This window comes from Solanum lycopersicum, chromosome 4 (assembly GCF_036512215.1).
Source record: "Solanum lycopersicum chromosome 4, SLM_r2.1".
Classification (NCBI taxonomy): domain Eukaryota; kingdom Viridiplantae; phylum Streptophyta; class Magnoliopsida; order Solanales; family Solanaceae; genus Solanum; species Solanum lycopersicum.
In genome coordinates this window covers 1092783-1110696 of record NC_090803.1, presented here as the reverse complement: position 1 = coordinate 1110696, position 17914 = coordinate 1092783, and the positions used below count along the sequence as shown (strand labels likewise).

The 17914-nt window shown below is 34.4% G+C and overlaps 3 protein-coding genes across 5 annotated transcripts; all 3 read right to left on the bottom strand.

The window, feature by feature from the left end:
- Positions 1-533: 533 nt before the first annotated feature.
- LOC101264715 (exocyst complex component EXO84A) lies at positions 534-4774 on the bottom strand. 2 transcript variants are annotated; one of them, XM_004237161.5, is made up of 6 exons: positions 4451-4774; positions 3808-3905; positions 2328-3369; positions 1525-2226; positions 1296-1432; positions 534-1177 (listed from the first exon to the last, which is right to left on the bottom strand). In XM_004237161.5, exons 1-6 carry the CDS (start codon positions 4601-4603, stop codon positions 1039-1041), a joined length of 2271 nt encoding a protein of 756 aa, XP_004237209.1. In that variant the 5' UTR covers positions 4604-4774; the 3' UTR covers positions 534-1038. The 2 variants fall into 2 exon arrangements, with proteins under 2 accessions (XP_004237209.1, XP_069152508.1); XM_069296407.1 differs by lacking the exon at positions 4451-4774 and having other exon boundaries at positions 2328-3433.
- A 668-nt stretch (positions 4775-5442) lies between these two features.
- Positions 5443-7986, bottom strand: LOC101265019 (glycerol-3-phosphate acyltransferase RAM2-like). The gene is made up of 2 exons (XM_004237162.4): positions 7378-7986; positions 5443-6628 (listed from the first exon to the last, which is right to left on the bottom strand). Exons 1-2 carry the CDS (start codon positions 7978-7980, stop codon positions 5732-5734), a joined length of 1500 nt encoding a protein of 499 aa, XP_004237210.3. The 5' UTR covers positions 7981-7986; the 3' UTR covers positions 5443-5731.
- A 1171-nt stretch (positions 7987-9157) lies between these two features.
- On the bottom strand, positions 9158-17907 carry LOC101252870 (uncharacterized protein ycf45). Of its 2 annotated transcripts, XR_011220392.1 has the most exons (11): positions 17490-17907; positions 15771-15833; positions 15137-15214; positions 14651-14868; positions 14403-14475; positions 14018-14302; positions 13186-13329; positions 12854-12904; positions 11504-11593; positions 10583-10708; positions 9158-9560 (listed from the first exon to the last, which is right to left on the bottom strand). XR_011220392.1 is itself a non-coding variant. In XM_069296406.1 (9 exons), the coding sequence occupies exons 1-9, from the start codon at positions 17679-17681 to the stop codon at positions 11534-11536; spliced, it is 1164 nt and encodes a 387-aa protein (XP_069152507.1). In that variant the 5' UTR covers positions 17682-17907; the 3' UTR covers positions 11503-11533. The 2 variants fall into 2 exon arrangements, 1 of the variants encoding a protein (XP_069152507.1); XM_069296406.1 differs by lacking the exons at positions 9158-9560; positions 10583-10708 and having other exon boundaries at positions 11503-11593.
- Between the last annotated feature and the right edge of the window lie 7 nt (positions 17908-17914).

The window sequence follows — 17914 nt, the reverse complement described above, 5'->3', positions numbered from 1 at the left end:
TTGGAGAATATGAAGGCACAAAGTTAGCACACACAAATCGTTGAAATTGGGGGTATGCGCGCTTTGGGGTTCTATAAACCTTAATTATTGGTCAGACTGGCCGTGGACGTCCGTTAAGACCTTGGCTATGCAGCCGGTTAGCTCTAACGGCCAGTTCGACCCATTTTCAAGGTCAAACGAACCCCGAAGGGCGCAATACCCTCCATTTCGATGATTTTCGTGTGTTATAGCAAACCATTTTTTGGGCGATCCGGATTTCGCTGTCAAAAATGTCAAAAGTTTTTGTGGACGTCCATAAGGACCTTGTCTATGCAGCCAGCTAGTCCTCACAGCCAGTGCAACCCATTTTCAAGGTCAAATGAGCCCCGAAGCGTGCCTACCCCCATTTAGACGATTTTTGTGTGCTATAGTAAATCATTTTTTGTGTGATCCGGATTCATACGTCAAAAATGCCAAAAAAATTTATGGACGTCCGTCAAGATCTTGTCTATGCATCCGGTTGTCTCTCACGGCCAGTACGATCCATTTTCAAGGTTAAACGAGCTCGGAAGCGCGCATACCCCCATTTCAACGATTTTCGTGTGCTATAGCAAGCCTTTTTTTGGGTGATCTGGATTCCGACATTAAAAATGCCAAAAAATTTTAAGTAAAAGATCAGGATTTGAATTTAATTCATGGCCTAAGTAAAAGATCAGGATTTGAATCTCCATAGAAGTCAAAAAAGGTTGGTGATTTCTTACCTGCTACATTCTAACCGATAGTAGTAGGTTCGTCGATCGAATAGTCTAGGTGCATTTCAAGCTGTTCCAGACACCGCCGTTACAAAAACGAATACTTCAACATGTAGGAGAGCTGATAAATGATAATCTTGAGAAGTTGCATGATAAATTTACATTTTAGCTAAAAAAAAAAAAAACAGAATACAATTAAATAAATAAATTTTGCTAATAAAACACCAACTGAATGAAGTGTGTTAGCTGATTATCAAATCAAGAAACTAAACGTAGTATTTTAATTGGTGGAAAGACAGTTGTAAATTTAGTTACTTCCATGAGAAAGAACTGATGATGCTGTAGGGCTATTAACATTCTCCATTGCCCCTACTTGTGTTTTGCCAGTTAGCATATCTATAGCAATTTGAGCAACTTCTGCAAACCAATCATCCTCTGGTAACACACTGCACATTAGAATTTTTTTTTTTAACATTAGTGAGCCTGCTCGTGTTGTCGGTTTCAATCGCGGATTAATGAGGAGGATTATGATACAGGAGCTTTGTTTTATTATCTATGGTATACCTGTATGGATCAATGTGGCTTGCAGCAACTGCTTCAATAGCTCTGCCTATGATGTTTTTGATTACTTGTTGAAGATTTCGAGACAAGTAACGCCCTTGTGAAGCAAACAGTATCACAAACTCCATATCTAGATAAAACTGCAGGGGAAACAGAAGAGTGTTTCAGTTCTCAAAAGAACGCGAAAAACGAAAAATGACAGATGAAAACAGATAATTTGACCCAAAAAAACCTGTTGAAGGCCAAGTGGACCTAAAGGCTTTGGGCCTTGTTCAATCTCTTCCCAGAAATTTTGATCTTCAGAAAGCCAGAGGATGATAGTTTCAGTGAGTCTCATCAAAAGAATAGTAGCAAATCTTTCTCTTCCCACAAACATGTCTGATGCTATGCTAGCAATTCGAGTCAACTTCTCAAACATTTCCTGATATACTGGAGATGGAAACCACTCTATCTCTTCTGGACTTCCTTCCATATTTAGGTACATGTCTGGACTTAAACGAACGCCACCATCTTCCAAGAAAATGAGTTCAAGTGCATGTTGCCTACAAAAGCTGTCACGGAGCTGATCAACTAAACGTTGGAGTCTCCGTTTCAGTTCTCTCTGCTCTATAGGACGGGATTGCCTGTCCGTACTTCGTTTAGATGTATCATCTGTCTTATTAGATTGTTGTGCAGATGAAAGCTTGGCGGCTGCACGAGGGATTAGCTCATCTGATAACAATATTGCATTGGCTAGTAAAGCAATCTGTTGAGGTTCTGTTTCAGCCAGCCTAACAATTCTGTTTACAGATCCTTCAAGGTTCTCATTGTCCACTGAACCAGGTAATGCTTTTACCAACATACCTATGTATGAGTTGAACACTTGCATCACACCTTCCAAAGTATTTTCCGACAATTGTAAGATTTCGAGAGGACTAATGTCCTCGCAGAGTTCCTGTGAGAATGATCTAGTTTAGTGCCAGAAGGAGCTTCAGTTACATACTATAGGAAGATTACGATATGAGATGAAAAGCTATATGCAAGAAAGTTGATCACCTGAACCATTGTGTTGAATTTATGAGCACTGCTTGAGAGCTTTGGTTGGGAGGCGATTACACCAGCAAGAGATGAAGTTCCTAGAGAACGTGAGCCGATTGGTGGATAAGTTAGCGACCAATCATCTGCAGCAGCAAGTGCAGCAGTGCACTGCTCAATCCTCTTTATATTGGCATACAGTGCTTGCTCAACACAGGGCTTAAAATTTTTCAGGAGAATTGGTGAAAGAGCCAACCCGCGAGCTTCTAACAAAGAGCAGTGCCCGAGACTTATGTGAACACTTTCAGCAACAGGTCTTAAGCATCCGGATGCTGCTGGTGAAGCTATGACATATCTCTTAATAAGATGAGCAAAATTCTCTGTCTGGTTGACAGCCCAAGTTACTAGCTCAGATGTATAGGAAGGTTCATCATCAAACAAGGACAACGAATCACTTGTGGCCTGTGCCATTGTCGAGAAAACAAGCTGCGAAAGAGAAGCACTATATGCTACTCCATGTGAAGTACCTGAAGGACGAATACCCTGCATATTACCATGCAACTTCTGCTGGTGAGAACTTAACATTAAGGTATGAGCACGAGGTCCATCACCAAGACGTTTTAGAGCTTGTACAGCAGAACGAAGCTCAGCACCACCAACTGAAGACTTGAATGAAGCTTCTGCCAACTGTGCTGCTAACTTTTGCTTCTGTTCAGTGATAACTTTCTGCAATGATAATAACGCGGATGGAGTCAATGTCTGTTTATTATGAGTATCATTTGCCATATGTTCACCTTCATCCAGCACATCCAAAACTTCATCGACTCTCCTCTCAGCAAGTAACACTTCAAGCTTCTCTATAAATTGTCCTAACCAACTCTCAGTATTGATGCTATCATTGTCACCATTATTAGACCTATCATCTTGTGTTGAACCGTCAGAGCTAGCCAGAGAATCAACATTAATTCCTTCAGCTAAACCATGAACAATTGCTGCTCGAGTAGATAGGAGATTTCTCAACGCAATAAGCTGTCCTTCAAGATTGGATATTTCCCTTGATGTGCTGCATATATAAAAGGCGAATAAGACACTTCTGCAAGTGATGATGCAGCAACAGCCTAGATTCACTGCAAAAGGAGTGATAGTGGTTGTTTCAGACTAAAAATGTTCCAGCTTCATGTGCTTCACGCAAAGTTCAGTTCTTGGCGGAGAGATATGTGAACAGCTCCAACTAAAGTTCAACGAGAACATCTACCTAGAGGAGCGACATTCACTGTAAGCAATCCTTTTACTTTATAGCAAGTCGAGTTTTTTATGGCAGACATATGAATATATCTTTGAGTTTTAAGAATGATATCTCAATTCTTTTAACCATATGGTAAGTCCAATATTTTCGTCCTTCTCATTTTGTTTCTAAAGATAACACCACTTATTCTCAGAATGGCAAAAAAATTGAGAAGTAATATATATTGAATTCATTAGTATGGCGGAGTTTGCTTACCGTATGAAAGCAGCATAGTTAGCATAAACACTTTTTCGCATTTCCTCTGCAGAAGCCTTCCTTAAGTCCATAAGATAATGGCATAAATGCCTTATTTCCTGTTCAAATTTTCCAATTTTTTTCTTTATATCAGTACAACAAAAACAACTTTTAGCAGCAATAAATATACACATTAACAAAGACTGCTAAAGTCTTTACCGATGATCCAATATCGCTACAGATTTTAAGAATATTTACAAAGAGTATCAATTGACGCTAAAAATACAGTACTTAACGACAATTAAACTATTGTCATTTTACAAACAAAATAATCACATCATCCAAATTTCAAATATAAGAAACAATATTTTCCTTCGTGATCAACTAATCAAGTGCTGATTAGAGCGAGTTACTCATGGTAAGCACCCTTCACTTCCAATCCTCCGTACAATTTCGTTATCTTTGTCCATAATTCCGTCTCCAAAACCACATTTTACAAGAATGCACCAATAGATATCCACAATCAATGTTATGTGGTATACATAGGTTTGATTAATATCAATTTTACACTCCCTTTGTCAAATTTCTGACTCAGGTTCAATCGAAACCTATAGTTTTGAGTTACATACATATGCAATTAGATTTATGAAAAATGAAATGAAACCTTTTCGCTCATTTGACGACATCGATTGGTAACGTATGAATCAGGATCATATGCAGAAGCTTTGAATACTTTGAGTTTATCACTTAGTGATAAATCTTTTTCATCAAAATCAATTGAATCTCCTATGCTTGAAGAGAATGAACCTCCATCCATTTTTAATTAATTAATCAATTTTCTTCCAAAAAAAATAAATAAAATCATCAACTAGCAAAGAAGAAGAAAAATAAAAAAGAAAAGCTTATTATGAATGTGATTCAATTTGTATCATATCACGATGGACTCGCTCCAACTCACAAGAATAACAGATATTTGTTTTTTTTTATAAATTTGTTTTATTATAGTAATATGATTAAAAAATACATCTAACGTGATTGACAAAGAATTATAACACCACTTTCTCCCCGCTAAGCCTATTAAATGTCTCGCATTTAATATTTGGAAAAATTAGATGAATTAATACATTTTTAAAAATAATTACTGATTTTAGCGATACTTTTTGTTTATTATCATTTATAGTAATATTGTGATAAGTCTGTAATATTATTAAAAGTGAATTATGTATATAATATATTTGAATTTTAATTGTTTTTGAAATATCTTATGTTTGTTTGGTAAAAAATTGTCACATTGTATTACAAGTGTATTAAAATATGTGATAAATATGTTATTCATCATTAAAATTTGTATTATATGTGAATAATAAATTGTTCTTTGTAATATGCATTAAACTTGTATTATAAATGAATTAAAAGTGATCAAGTGAAAAAAAATATTATTGCCGTAAATAATAAATATTTTTTTATTATAGTATATTTACGTAAGTTACCCTTTTAATTTCTAGTATTAACATACACAATAACATCATCAAAAAATTCTCTAACCACTCAAACAAGCCTCTCACTTCTAGGGCAACTTAAAAGTTAAAACAAGCCAACAAATTGACAAGTGAAGTCATTAAAATTATTATTTCTTATAGGGGTGTACATGAACAATATTCAAAAAGTTGAAATCTTCTAATGCTAAGTACATAATAAAAACAACATATTTGGCGAAATTTCAAAAAGTTAAACCTAAGAAAGATAGAATACTATATCCAAAACCTCTTAGAAGTGTATGGTATACTGTACCCTCGACTAAAGCAGATCAAAGCAGTAATTAAAGGAAAATACTCAAGTATGTATATATGAAAGGAACTATAATAACAACAACAGTTAGGTGTGAAATTCTATACTTCCACCCAACCAAAGACATGTATATAGGAACTTATTTTATATTATATTATTAGCATCCCATTATACTTTTTTTGATCTTAGGCTTTTCAACAACAATTCCATCATTTCCAGCAAGTGCACGATACTTATCCTTCCTTGTAAAACTAGTACATTCATAAGAAAGAGTTGAAGCAATAACCCTTTGTATATAGTTAGCTACTTCATGACTCGATTTCCCCGCGTTACAAGTTAGCTCATACGGCAACTTATTCAAAAATGTAACCTCATAAGCGGGGCTTGGGTTCATAAAGAAGTAAAATGGATCCATCCCTTTCCATCCTCTAGCCGTTGTACCATGAAACATGCTCATCTTATTTACCATAGCAACGGGTACAAGTTCATCTGTTAACTCAGCAAATAACGCGGAGAATCTAAGTAGAAACGGTTCCCTACATGTTGTACCTTCAGGGCATATTGCTAGGTCACCTTCTTGTAGGAGTTTCTTTATCATCGTTGCATCTAGAACTCGATCACGATTGAGTCTAACTGTTTTAATAGGTGAAATGATCTCAGAGAGACGTGAAACGGAGTATGTAACAGCTGGAATCGGACGTCCAAGGGCAGTAGAGAGGAAAATTGGATCAAGGAGTGTTCTGTGTGAGCAAATGAACAGGACACCTGATTTGTTGTTGGATTTATTGACAGGTGGTGGAGGGTTACCTTTGATGATGACACGAACGCCTAACGCCCAAAAGGCGTAGTAGACGATAGGCATAGGGAGGAGGGAACCAGCAGCAATGCGTAAGCACGCCAAAATGAATCCAATCGGGATCCACAGTAAGATGATTAGTGACATGAGAGGTGTTGGCTTTTGGACTAAACGACCATCATGGAAAATGATGGGCTTGGGAAGTTTGTTTGTTGTTACAGCTTTAACTTCTGGTTTTGGTGGTACAATGTAACCTTCCTGCATTTTTTAACATATGCCTTAATTAGATTTGAGTCATAGACACACAAATATTAATAGCAATAGTTTTCAATGCCTCTCGATTAGTTCTACGAGGTATCTTTCATCTCCCAAATTTCAATTGACTGTCTCTACTAAAGCTAGAACAGATAGAAAGAAGTGATCACCTACTCTGTGTCCATCACATTTTATATGATACTCTCTCCGTATGTCACTTTTTTACTTTACACTTGCACTAAGAAATGATATAACTTTACCTTTTCTATCCTTATTTAATGTTTTCTTAAGTCAACTTTATCATCAAGGATATAATAGACAAAATATGGTAATTTATATATAAATTTTATAAAATGACAAGTATTATGATCCAGCCATTTATAGAAAGAGATGATATATAAAATAGGACGGAGAGAGTATAGTTTGACTTGATTCAGAATTTTTTTTTTTAAAAAAAAGATTTTTTAAACTCATGTAGTCTAAATTAAGTGATATGACTATAATCATTTCATTAAGAGGATTGACTAAAAAGAAAAGTGAATCATATTAACTGAGATAGAAAGATAGAACGATCATAGTAGTATTTTGTGTGTGGCATGAAAATTAAACCTGAAACCTCAGAATGTCCAATCCGTTACATCGATCACTAAGCTACACACTTACGATGCATGACTTATTCCAGATCACAAGTTTCAAAAATTATCTTTCCATTCTTAGTTGATGAGTAAAAATACAGAAAAAATAAAACTAACCTTACACAAAGCCAAGAAAGGAAAATCAGTATGACGATCACCTAAACCAATCTCAGGTTTACTTTCACCAAAAGCTTTTATAACAATATCAGCCTTATTTTTACCAACAAGTACTCCTGGCTTTTTAACAAATCCAGTAGCTCTACCTTTATAACTTTCAATCTCAGTTCCTAAAACCAAATCAGTTCCCAAGAAATCCTTCAAAAATGGTTCCACCATAACCCTAGGATTCGCGGTTAAAACACAACGTTTACCACAAGAAGAGAACACTTTCCATGACTCGGGATGAATATCTTCTGAGTAGAATTTCGGTAGCACTGCACGTGCTACCGATTCTACATCAGATACTTTCATCCCAGCAAAAGTAACGAAAATAAGAAGTTGAATTCCAGCAGACTCCGAGACGAAGTAGTAAAGAAGTCCAGCTAGTGGTGAAGATAAGAGAAGTATAAGTAGCCTTAAAACACCTCCAACTTCGAAAGCAACTAAGGCAAAATAAGGGAAAGAGCTTCGTCCTCGAAGTAATGTTCCATCCATATCCGCGATTACTGTGTCCTTTTCGCGGCCTATGGATGGACATTTATCCACAGATGGAAACGCCATTTTTGTAAGCTTGTAAAGTTAACAAGTAAATATGTTTCGTTTCAAAAATATGGACACTTTCATATATATATATATGCATGTTGGATAAGAAAGATGACAAATGAGGAAAACATAGTGAAGATGGTATCTAAGATAAATTAAATGTCCATAACGATTTATCGATAATTAATTAGCGATAATAGATAATTGAGTATTTATAATTAATCGGCACTACCAGTATGCGACTTTGAATGTAATGACATTAACTCAATTGCTTCTAAATGTTTTTGCGACAAATATAGGAATTTATTGTCATTAAATATCTCTTTTATAGTGATACTGATAATGGTTGGCGTTGCGCTAAAGATATTAAGGGTGTGTTCGGTATAGAGAAAGTGCTTTTCGATTTCCTCATATTAGGTTGGTCAAAAATTTTGAAAATAGTTTTTTTTTTGAGAAATATGTACCTAAAAAATGAAAAAAATAACTTTTCTAATGAAAGTAGGGAATACAAATTTCACGTGAGACATTTAATATTGATTGTGTCCTTCTCATTGTCCAACACACACAATTCATCTTCACCCGTACTTCAGTAGCCCCCATCCCTATGACTCGTACACCCTCCTACCTCTGTCATCACCTTCAATAGTTTTTGTCTAAATAATTATATACAAATACTTTTAAGATAATAATTTTTTAAATACTTACCAAATGTAAACAAGTAAAAAAAACACTTATTTTCTTTAGAACCCACCTAAAGTTTCTAGAATTTGCTTAAACATGGCATATACTTATTTCTCTAGGATGGAGAAAAGCCTATATTTTCTTAGTTCAAATCGTCATGTCTTTTTTTTTTATATATTTTTCTTACTTTTTATGTTACATGCAGTTTTTTGTCTTTAAATTCCAAGATGAGGTCAGCAAAATCATATTGAATTTCCCAAAACATAATGTATTTATTTAGGATCATACTAAAATGCTTCTTTGTTCAAACCGCCAATTTCTAAAACTTTAGGTTGAAGTACACAAATATGGAATATTAGAAAATAAAACTTTAATATATCATTTCACAAAATGACAATTATTAATCCTTGTAATATTTGTTACTCCAGTTTATATGAACTAGGCGTCCAAAGTATTGGGACAATATAAAAGTAATCAATTTGACTTCTTTTGTCACATCTCATTGAAATACATATGCATTAAATATTTCTTTTTTCACTGATTTTGGAAATCAAAAGGTTAACATAATCAACTTTGATCTATTTTTAAATAAGGATTACAAAATATTTAACTGCTCCCTTTTTATCAGTTTGGAAATCAAAAGAATGAAACTTAACTAACTTGTACTAATATCTGATACTTATATATTTTGTAACATAAAAAGAGAGACCAAATGGATTCAATTGAACTCACAAGAACGTATCTGTTGATCCATTACAATGTTTGGATGATCATAGAATTTCTTTTGCTACCTTTTTGTTGGGATACTCAGTATGTATCTTCTAGTCATGTAGGTCAGTAGTTCCTTCAACTTCACCGTTTTCGAAACATTTTTGGTTTCTCAAAGCCCTCAAAACATGCTGGTTTTGATCATGTACCTGTGGATGATGCAAATGAAATCATCAGTTTTAATTTTATGCTAATATGAGTTGAGTTGACACAAATATGAATTATTTCGTATCTAGAAAACGCCTATGTAGAGCTGGGATGTACGTAGTTAGAGATAGAGACTTACTAGCATTTCATCTTCATAACATTTAATCAATTGAAAAAGAAGAAAACAGAACTCTGTAGTAATAGGTCGATGGCCAAATATCTGAAAGAGAATTCTTATTCCTATAACATAAGACACAACCGTAAAGTTTAATGAGAACCAAGAGCTCAAACAGCTCTCTCCGTTATATGTAGAACTAGTTCTGGAAACGTACGCCGCACGTTTGTCTTCTATTATGATCTAAAATTATAAGAAAGTTTGATCTCATGTCGATATAAATATTTATCACCATATATTCTACAAATACGATAAAGTTTGTATTTAATATGTTTCTATATAAAACTTAACTTTTGCATTCAAAAACAATTGAAAAGATGGATTTCAAATATAGTCATCTAGACTAAAATATCTAAATATATGTTATTCTATACAAATACAAGGGGGCAGCTAATTCTTTTAGTTATTTGTTTGGAAAATAAGATATGTTAGAATTATATAAAATATATTAAGATAATATAGCATCTGATGATATACGACATATCAAGAAACTCTTGTTTTAAATTTTAAAAGTGCACTGAAACATCACTAACGTGGATGTTTTTTTTTTGTACACTTTGAGATGGTACTTAGGTGAATGCACTTAAAAATTAGGTAATCAACATAATACTTAGATCTGAATTATCTAAATATTTTTTTTTGTCAAAGATTGTAGCTAGCTAGGTATGATATGAAACATGAAAAACTAAGTTTTTACAAAGTAAACGAAATAAATAATTTAATGACAGAAAGATAAATGTAGATGATCAACTTATATAACAAAATTAAGTGAAATGACAAAGAAAGGAAGAAGAGAGTTTTCATCTCACTTACCCAAAGTATGAAAATCAGTGAAAACGTAGTACTTACTATGCTTGTTAGAAGGCCAACTTTGTGAAAAGATGAATTTCAACCTCCGCAAAGATTTTCAACATCCATTTCCATCACATTGCAAGCTCCATATGAAGTTTTCAAATGTACACATACATTTTTCTCCTGTAAAAAAATAAAAGAACATAATGAAAGTGAGTATTGATCCACTAATGTATTTAGAGTGAAATGAAAAATTTGTTCAACTTCCATGCATTTTAGCTATATAACCATCGGGAGACCTTTTTGCTACAAAAATATAATATTGACTTTGACACTAAATTACTCCAACTTTTCATTCTTTTTATTAATCATTATTATTGTTGGAGCAATAAGTGAACATTTCTCTCATAAAGTCATAATTAAAACCGTGCAACTCTTCATTCACCCTCTTTAATTAATAATATAAGTGAACATCTATAAGTAAGGGAGAGTAATTATTATTAAGTGAACATCTATAGGTAATGGGAGATTAATTTAGATTAGGAAAAAAATCAAAAGCCAAAAACGGATAGAACAATAAGATATAGTTATTATTTAATATTTAATTTATTAATAATATATAACATTTTAATTTAATGTAGGGGTAAAACGGTAATTTAACTTTTGTCTAATATTTCTTTAATTTATAGTAAAGGTAAAATCGTAGTTCAACTTCTAATTTTTTTTGTTCCCACTTATAGTAATATATATGATATATGATGTGATAGATCCTATAAGCTGAAATCTCAGTTAAGTTTATGGCAAGTAAACCAACTCAAGATCACAGTAGTCAAGAATAGGATTCTGTATCAAGACTCGAGGGTAGCTAGAAGAAAGAGGGAAGCATTGGATATTTTCTCTCTATTCACGCAACAGAAAGAAACGTTGAACCAATAAAAGAGAAAGAAATGTTGGCGTATGTATGATCAATATGTTTACCAGTAGAGCAGTAGCAGAAGTTAATTGTATTTAGGCTTTTGTTCTCCATCTCTCAATCACAACCTGTAATTGCGGAGTTCTCCTCCTAACCTGTAAAACAAAGATTTTTAGTACGCTGCCACCACCAATAAGGAGTGCATTCAGCTGCACTCAAAAGAAAAACATGCAACTATATAATCCTAACACAAGTTAACTCACATGATCTTTCACAACTGATGCTTTTGAAAGTTAAAAACCATAGCTAAAATCATGGCATCATATTACATACTTCATTTTAGTCATTTATGTAGTGAAAAGGCAACAACTTTTTTGTTGAAGACTTAGAAGTTGCCTTCTTTACCTCCCTATAATGGTGCCACTTGCAATCCCCAAAAACTGGAAAAGAATGAAATCATTCAAAGTGGTGTTGATGTTTCATTCATCTAAGTGGAGTTAAATTGTTAGAGTAATTGGATCTGCACCAAATTGTTCTGTTCTTGTACACTTTTGACAGCATCCTAATATAATTTTTGCTAATTATCAAATGCATGACCTTGTCGCATCTCCTAAATCCCATTGAAAAATAGTCTTTCTTTAGTCTATACATATGGATGCAACTCAACTCAAGACACAATAGTACTGAATCAGATTATACATTTCATAGAACTCCGTTCTGAACATTATCTATAGGAGAGCTACTAAAGAAATAGCCTTATGGCACATTTTGGAAGAAAAGTTGCCAAGGTTTACCATTCAGAAAGACAAATATTTGCAAAAATTAAGTTGGACATGGTCCAAATCGCTGTATAGTTTTCTGTCATCGGGAATTGAATTGCATGATATTTAGATTAAAGGACTTTATCATCATCATCATAATAATAATAATTAGATTAACCTATCAAAAAGAAATAGATTACAAGTTTCTTATCCTCTAAAGCAAAGGAATATTTTATATTCTCCTCCACAATGTTTAACTTGAAGGTTATCTGAAAGGAAACAAAATTATATAACTTGTAATAAATGTGCAAGACGAGGTAGACCTAAAATCACATCAGAGGAGTGTGTCAAATGACTTACCATCTATTGAGATCCACATGGACTTACCAAAAAGTAGAACTCATTACAATGAAAGTAGAAATTTCATACAGGCAATAGCAACTAACCCCGGTCAAAGCTTAGACATGTTGGTACACTTATATTAGGTTCAGTGTATGGTAGTTCTTTTTGTCTGTTTGTTTGACAGTTAAAAATGCAGAGAACCTCCACCACAAGAGAATTGCACATATCGGAAACTAATACTTCTTTTTTGTGGTAAAGATTGAATGGAAGCTATATAGAAGATCATAAATAGCAAGAACATATCTTTTGTACCTCAACTAGTGGTTTTTTACCCCGAAGTAGAGCATCGACACTTCTTTCAGTCTGCATGTTGTTCTCCAAAATGAAAAAGAGCTATTAGAACTCACATAGCTGGCAGAGAGATTACAAAGGATAAAGTTATAGCTTTTAACTCAAAGATATCCTTTCACTCCTTGCAATGCAAGGACCTATATTACTCATTGACAATAAGCTACTTTGAAAAAAGAACAAACAAGGGGATCAAAGGTGGAGGGGAATATGTGCCAACATGTCAATATGGAGACATTGCTGTCTAGCATGTGATATATTCTATATTACACTATTGCGTCAAAGTGGTGACTAACCCGGTGTACAATCCAGTAGTCTCTCTCGTTTATTTCAATCAAAAAAGGAAAGGGCGCTGGAGCTTTCCTCTCAAGAACACTTTTACTGCTGTTCCTGATTCGTGCCTCCTGATCACTTAGAGTCACAATTACTACTCCTCCAATCTGTAAAATTTGACAATATAAGAGATCAGAAAGGAAGCATTATCGCCTAATAATGACGACTAATAATGTGAAGAAAACTGAATATATAAAAGATACCAAGGCAAACAAGAAGAGATATACCCAGTGTCTTTCCGGTGCTTGTGGCTGGAACTCAACGGAGAGCAGCCAGGCAGAGGAATGACTATTCCTAGATTCTTAGATTGGTTTTCTTTGACATTTTATCTTTCATGCAGTGAGCACTATCCCAACAAGTAGAAATTAGCGGGGTGCAAATTCTGCAAATGTAGCGTCTATATGCTTTCTTACAATTTGAATATGCTATTTTCGGGGGACCCTTTTAATTGGTGGCTAAGTAGTTCGTCATTTATCATCTTTAAGTTTATGTTTATTTTTCTGTTATCCTTGATGAGTGACTGACACCCCCTTTGTGCCTTGTCTATGGAATACTCCACCTTCATTAATCAAAAGAAAAAAAAGCACACACACAAGTGCTAGCAGTTGAAATGGAAAAGTCTAATACTGAATCTGAATGCAAAGTAATGTTTGCTCACAATTATCAACCAAAAAGCAGGTATGAAAAGATGCTTTAAAGATATATTCAAATGATGCAGAAATGAATTATTGTGCTGGACAGATAGAAAAAAGAGGGGTTTCTCATTAAGGAAATCATTAGGTGTTCCAAACATACCAGATCAGACAGAGTTGGATTCTTAATTATATTCTCTAGCTGTTCGCCATGAGCTGTACCAATAAGCATAACGCCTCTCTCAGCAATTGTACGACAAGCATGAACTTCAGATTCAGTGCTAATCTCATCTATAATGATCACCTCAGGCATGTGGTTCTCCACTGCCTCAATCATAACCTGATGCTGCATCGATGGGTCTAGAACCTGCAATCTTCTTGCCCCTCCTATTGCTGGGTGTGGGATATCCCCATCACCTCCTATTTCATTGCTTGTGTCAACAATAACCTACCACAATGATCCCTAAGCTGTGAAAACTTCTTTCATTAGCAGCATAAAATGAAATAAAGAAATAAGATTTGAGAAGTAAGTAGAAGAGTTAACAAACCACTCTTTTATGAAGTTCATCTGACAAGACACGAGATATCTCTCGCACAACCGTAGTTTTACCAACACCAGGTCTGTTAAATTAAAGAGAGACAAATCAAAAAGAGACAGAATAACTTGGCAGGATAGCAAGGTATAGTCAATTGTGATAAAGCTTGATGGTTATCAGCTTAGTAGAACACATTAGAAAAAATTGAGGCCACCGCAGGCGGGTCAGATATGATTTACATCTATATGTAACTCACTTACCGTCCAACAAACAAGATGCTTTCACCAAAATCAAGCAAGTCCCGCACCATGTCAATCTGTCCTCTGGCCCTGCCAACTCGGCAAGTCAAACCAATGACTTCACCCTTCCTATTCCTAATTGCGGAAATGCGATGCAAAGTACCCTCAATGCCAGCTCTGTTATCTCCTCCAAATTGTCCAATTTCCTTGAGGACACATTGTATTTCTTCCATAGAGACCTGCTTAACAAAAGAAACAGATATAACTTCACATTTCAAAAAAAGAAGAAGCAGATATAATTAAGCTCTTCAAATAATCTTCTGGTGTCCAGTTTTTGCTCTTTATATTCCTTCAAAACCACAAATTTCTTCCCTTTTCTCTAATTCACTTCCTAGTAAACTACAATAAGCTTCTGGTGCTTCTAAGCAACAACACTAGTCATTATCGTGACAGTATATACTTCAATATTTTCATAAAGTAGGTAATTTCAATACCTTTAGTGTTTACCTCAGTATCTCGAAGGTAACGCCTCCCAGAATCATTTATGTAATGTGCTTGTGGCAAACAGCCTAAATCTAAAATCACCTACAAAAATATCATACAATCTTTTTGGTCAGTATAGTAATATCATAGCATAATAATACACACAGCATAGTTATTATCATGCATAAGCATTACTGAATACTGGTAACCTATGAGAATAACACGGATCTCAAATAATTATCAAGCCATATAAACATTACTGGTAACCGTGTGATAATATGAAACTCATCCTGTCATCTCGTGAAAGGCATATCAGCTGAAACATGTTTGTGGTAAGCAGATAAATTTAGTCAGATTCATAAAATGACAATTTCCAGAACACATATCATACTTTTTCCAGCAAGAGACCTCTTTGACACCAGAATATTAGCAAAACAAAGGATACCGCTTTTTGTAGGCAAATTTAAGATGGTAAACTATAACGTTAGCAAATCAAGAACATTTTATTAGCTGACAGTAAGATTTAAGGCAAACATCACATATTGCTATTTACGAGATACAGAGAGTGAAGCTAAAAAAATCGATGAGAAATCTGGTGAAAAAACACATACTACATCCCTTTGTCAAAGGAAGTGTTCACATTGTTAGATATAGATACCTCTACTAGTTGATCTTGGCTGGGGTCACACAAAAGGGTGTCCCGTAAGTCACATGGCAGAATCTGCAAAAAGAAGAAAAGAAAAATAAATCATTTTAAGTTCATTTTAAAGCATGATCTTCAATTACATAAAGAAAATATTTCAATAATTCAGCTGATGCAAGAAATCAAAATCACAATTCTAAATGAACCTCCAACCCCAGCTATCCTTACCTTTTGTTTGGGCATAGATTACAAAGAAATGTAAAACACAAACTTGCAAATGTAATGTACATAGCCCTCAAGAATGAAATACAAACAAAAAGCCATAGTCTATACTGATAATTAAGGGAGGTAAAATGGTTCTTGTGCAACACTCCTGGAACAAGCAGTTACCTCGTTTTATCTCCACTCTCCCTTCTTCTTTTTTTGAGATTGTAACAGATTTATATTGATATCAAAAGAGCCTGTGGAGGCCATAGTTACAAGGAAAGAAAGCTAAAAATCTACACAAAAATTCTACTATAACTATACAGACTCCAGGAATTGTAATATGATCTCAGAGTCATTTATGTACTCCTGTTTACACCAAATATCCAAAAGCAGAATGCAATCAAGCTTTATCTTCTGGATTCGGCTGTTTTTTCCTTCAAAACGTCTTAAATTCCTTTCCCTCCAGATAGTCCACCATATGCCGCCTGGGACATCTCCTTCTAATTTTTTGAGCTTCCGTACCTCCTCTTCTGTTCCATTCTCCCATTTTTGGCACACACTATACCATGTTTATTTATTATTCCTAATTTCCCATTATTAACTGTCTTGTAGACTTGTGTTTGATATAAGAAAAGTTCACTTCCTCAGATTTTCCCAGGGAACCAGTGCTACAAACTTCATAGGAAATATAGAAATCTTAGCTACTCCACCGCTTTTCCAAGTTTCAGTGTCACGACAAGCCCTGCAACAAGTAGTGCCAGTACAACCACCACTTCTGCTACACCTTGATAAACTAGTAGGAGTTGGCTACACAAATCATTACTATCCATTCCGCTCCATTTGGGCCAACTTCATTCAAATTAATTCATCTTTAGGTACAAATTAGGGGTTCTTCAAATTGGGAGTTCTCTAAATGTCCCACTTATTCCTACACTAACATCAAATTCTTTAAGTATACCCAATAACACTAAATCTCAATCCAAACTTAGTTGGTAAGCCTTTATGGTTATCAAGATATGACCATCTAAAATAGCTTATCAAGAAGCTAACTTGCATCAATTAAATGAATGATTTCTCCCTCAACTTCCCCTTAAACTTCAAAATCAAGCTGACATGTAAAAAACATCGTCTTTTTTCCCTTTGTTCCTCTATTTCTAGGATCTTTACATAAGCACATTTTCAATACACATCCTAACCCTAACTTCTAAGTTCTAACAAGTTTCACATTATATACACCCAAATGTGAGTGTCAAATATCCTGAACTACAACTTGAAACTTGTTCCCTCCACTACCAATCCTAAAAAGGGGTAAAAGATTGGAACTTTAGAACTTTAGACACAATGAACTTACTAATTATACCTCAATCCCTAAGTATTTCAGGTAAGCTACATGAAAATCCTCTACATCCATTCCGCTCTATTTGGACTATACCAGCTCATTTCCTTCTACTACTTGTAAATCCCTAAAATGTATATGCAAATGACCAGAACACACAAAAAAACAGAAAACTTAAAGAGGAAAAGTACCTGAAAGAGGGCACGCATATCATCATCAGCGTGACTATTACAGCACGAAAGCCTACTTCGGGCACGAAAACAACGGTAGCTAGCAGTCATCAATGGTGGATAATGCAATAAACTCATGAAACAACAAGATTTGCTTTTTATGGCTGGAGTAATAACACTAGTAACTACAGACATCAATAAACTAGACCTCATTTCACCTAACAAGCTAAACTTTGAAAACAATTCCTTACCACTATATTGTTCTTGCAAAAAGGGATACACATTTTATATTATTACTATATATATTTTTTGTTTTCCACCCGCTATCTCGAATTAAGAATAAATCAGTCTCACCTAATTTATTATTATTAGATGAATCTTAACTTTTTTGATTTTTTTTTAACTCTTCTTCAAGTTCGATCCATATAATCTTAAAATTAAAGGTA

Excerpts from the sequence above, each read along its gene's own strand:
- LOC101264715 (XM_004237161.5), bottom strand. The coding sequence starts at position 4,603 with ATGGATGGAGGTTCATTCTCTTCAAGCATAGGAGATTCAATTGATTTT. Across the intron at positions 1,433-1,524 it reads GTCCACTTGGCCTTCAACAG|TTTTATCTAGATATGGAGTT; the intron begins GTTTTTTTGGGT and ends TTTCCCCTGCAG. Across the intron at positions 1,178-1,295 it reads AGCCACATTGATCCATACAG|TGTGTTACCAGAGGATGATT; the intron begins GTATACCATAGA and ends TCTAATGTGCAG.
- LOC101265019 (XM_004237162.4), bottom strand. The coding sequence starts at position 7,980 with ATGGCGTTTCCATCTGTGGATAAATGTCCATCCATAGGCCGCGAAAAG. Across the intron at positions 6,629-7,377 it reads CTTTCTTGGCTTTGTGTAAG|GAAGGTTACATTGTACCACC; the intron begins GTTAGTTTTATT and ends TAAAAAATGCAG.
- LOC101252870 (XM_069296406.1), bottom strand. The coding sequence starts at position 17,681 with ATGAGGTCTAGTTTATTGATGTCTGTAGTTACTAGTGTTATTACTCCA. Across the intron at positions 14,476-14,650 it reads AGCATCTTGTTTGTTGGACG|ACCTGGTGTTGGTAAAACTA; the intron begins GTAAGTGAGTTA and ends TTAATTTAACAG. Across the intron at positions 12,905-13,185 it reads ACTACTGGATTGTACACCGG|ACTGAAAGAAGTGTCGATGC; the intron begins GTTAGTCACCAC and ends AACAACATGCAG.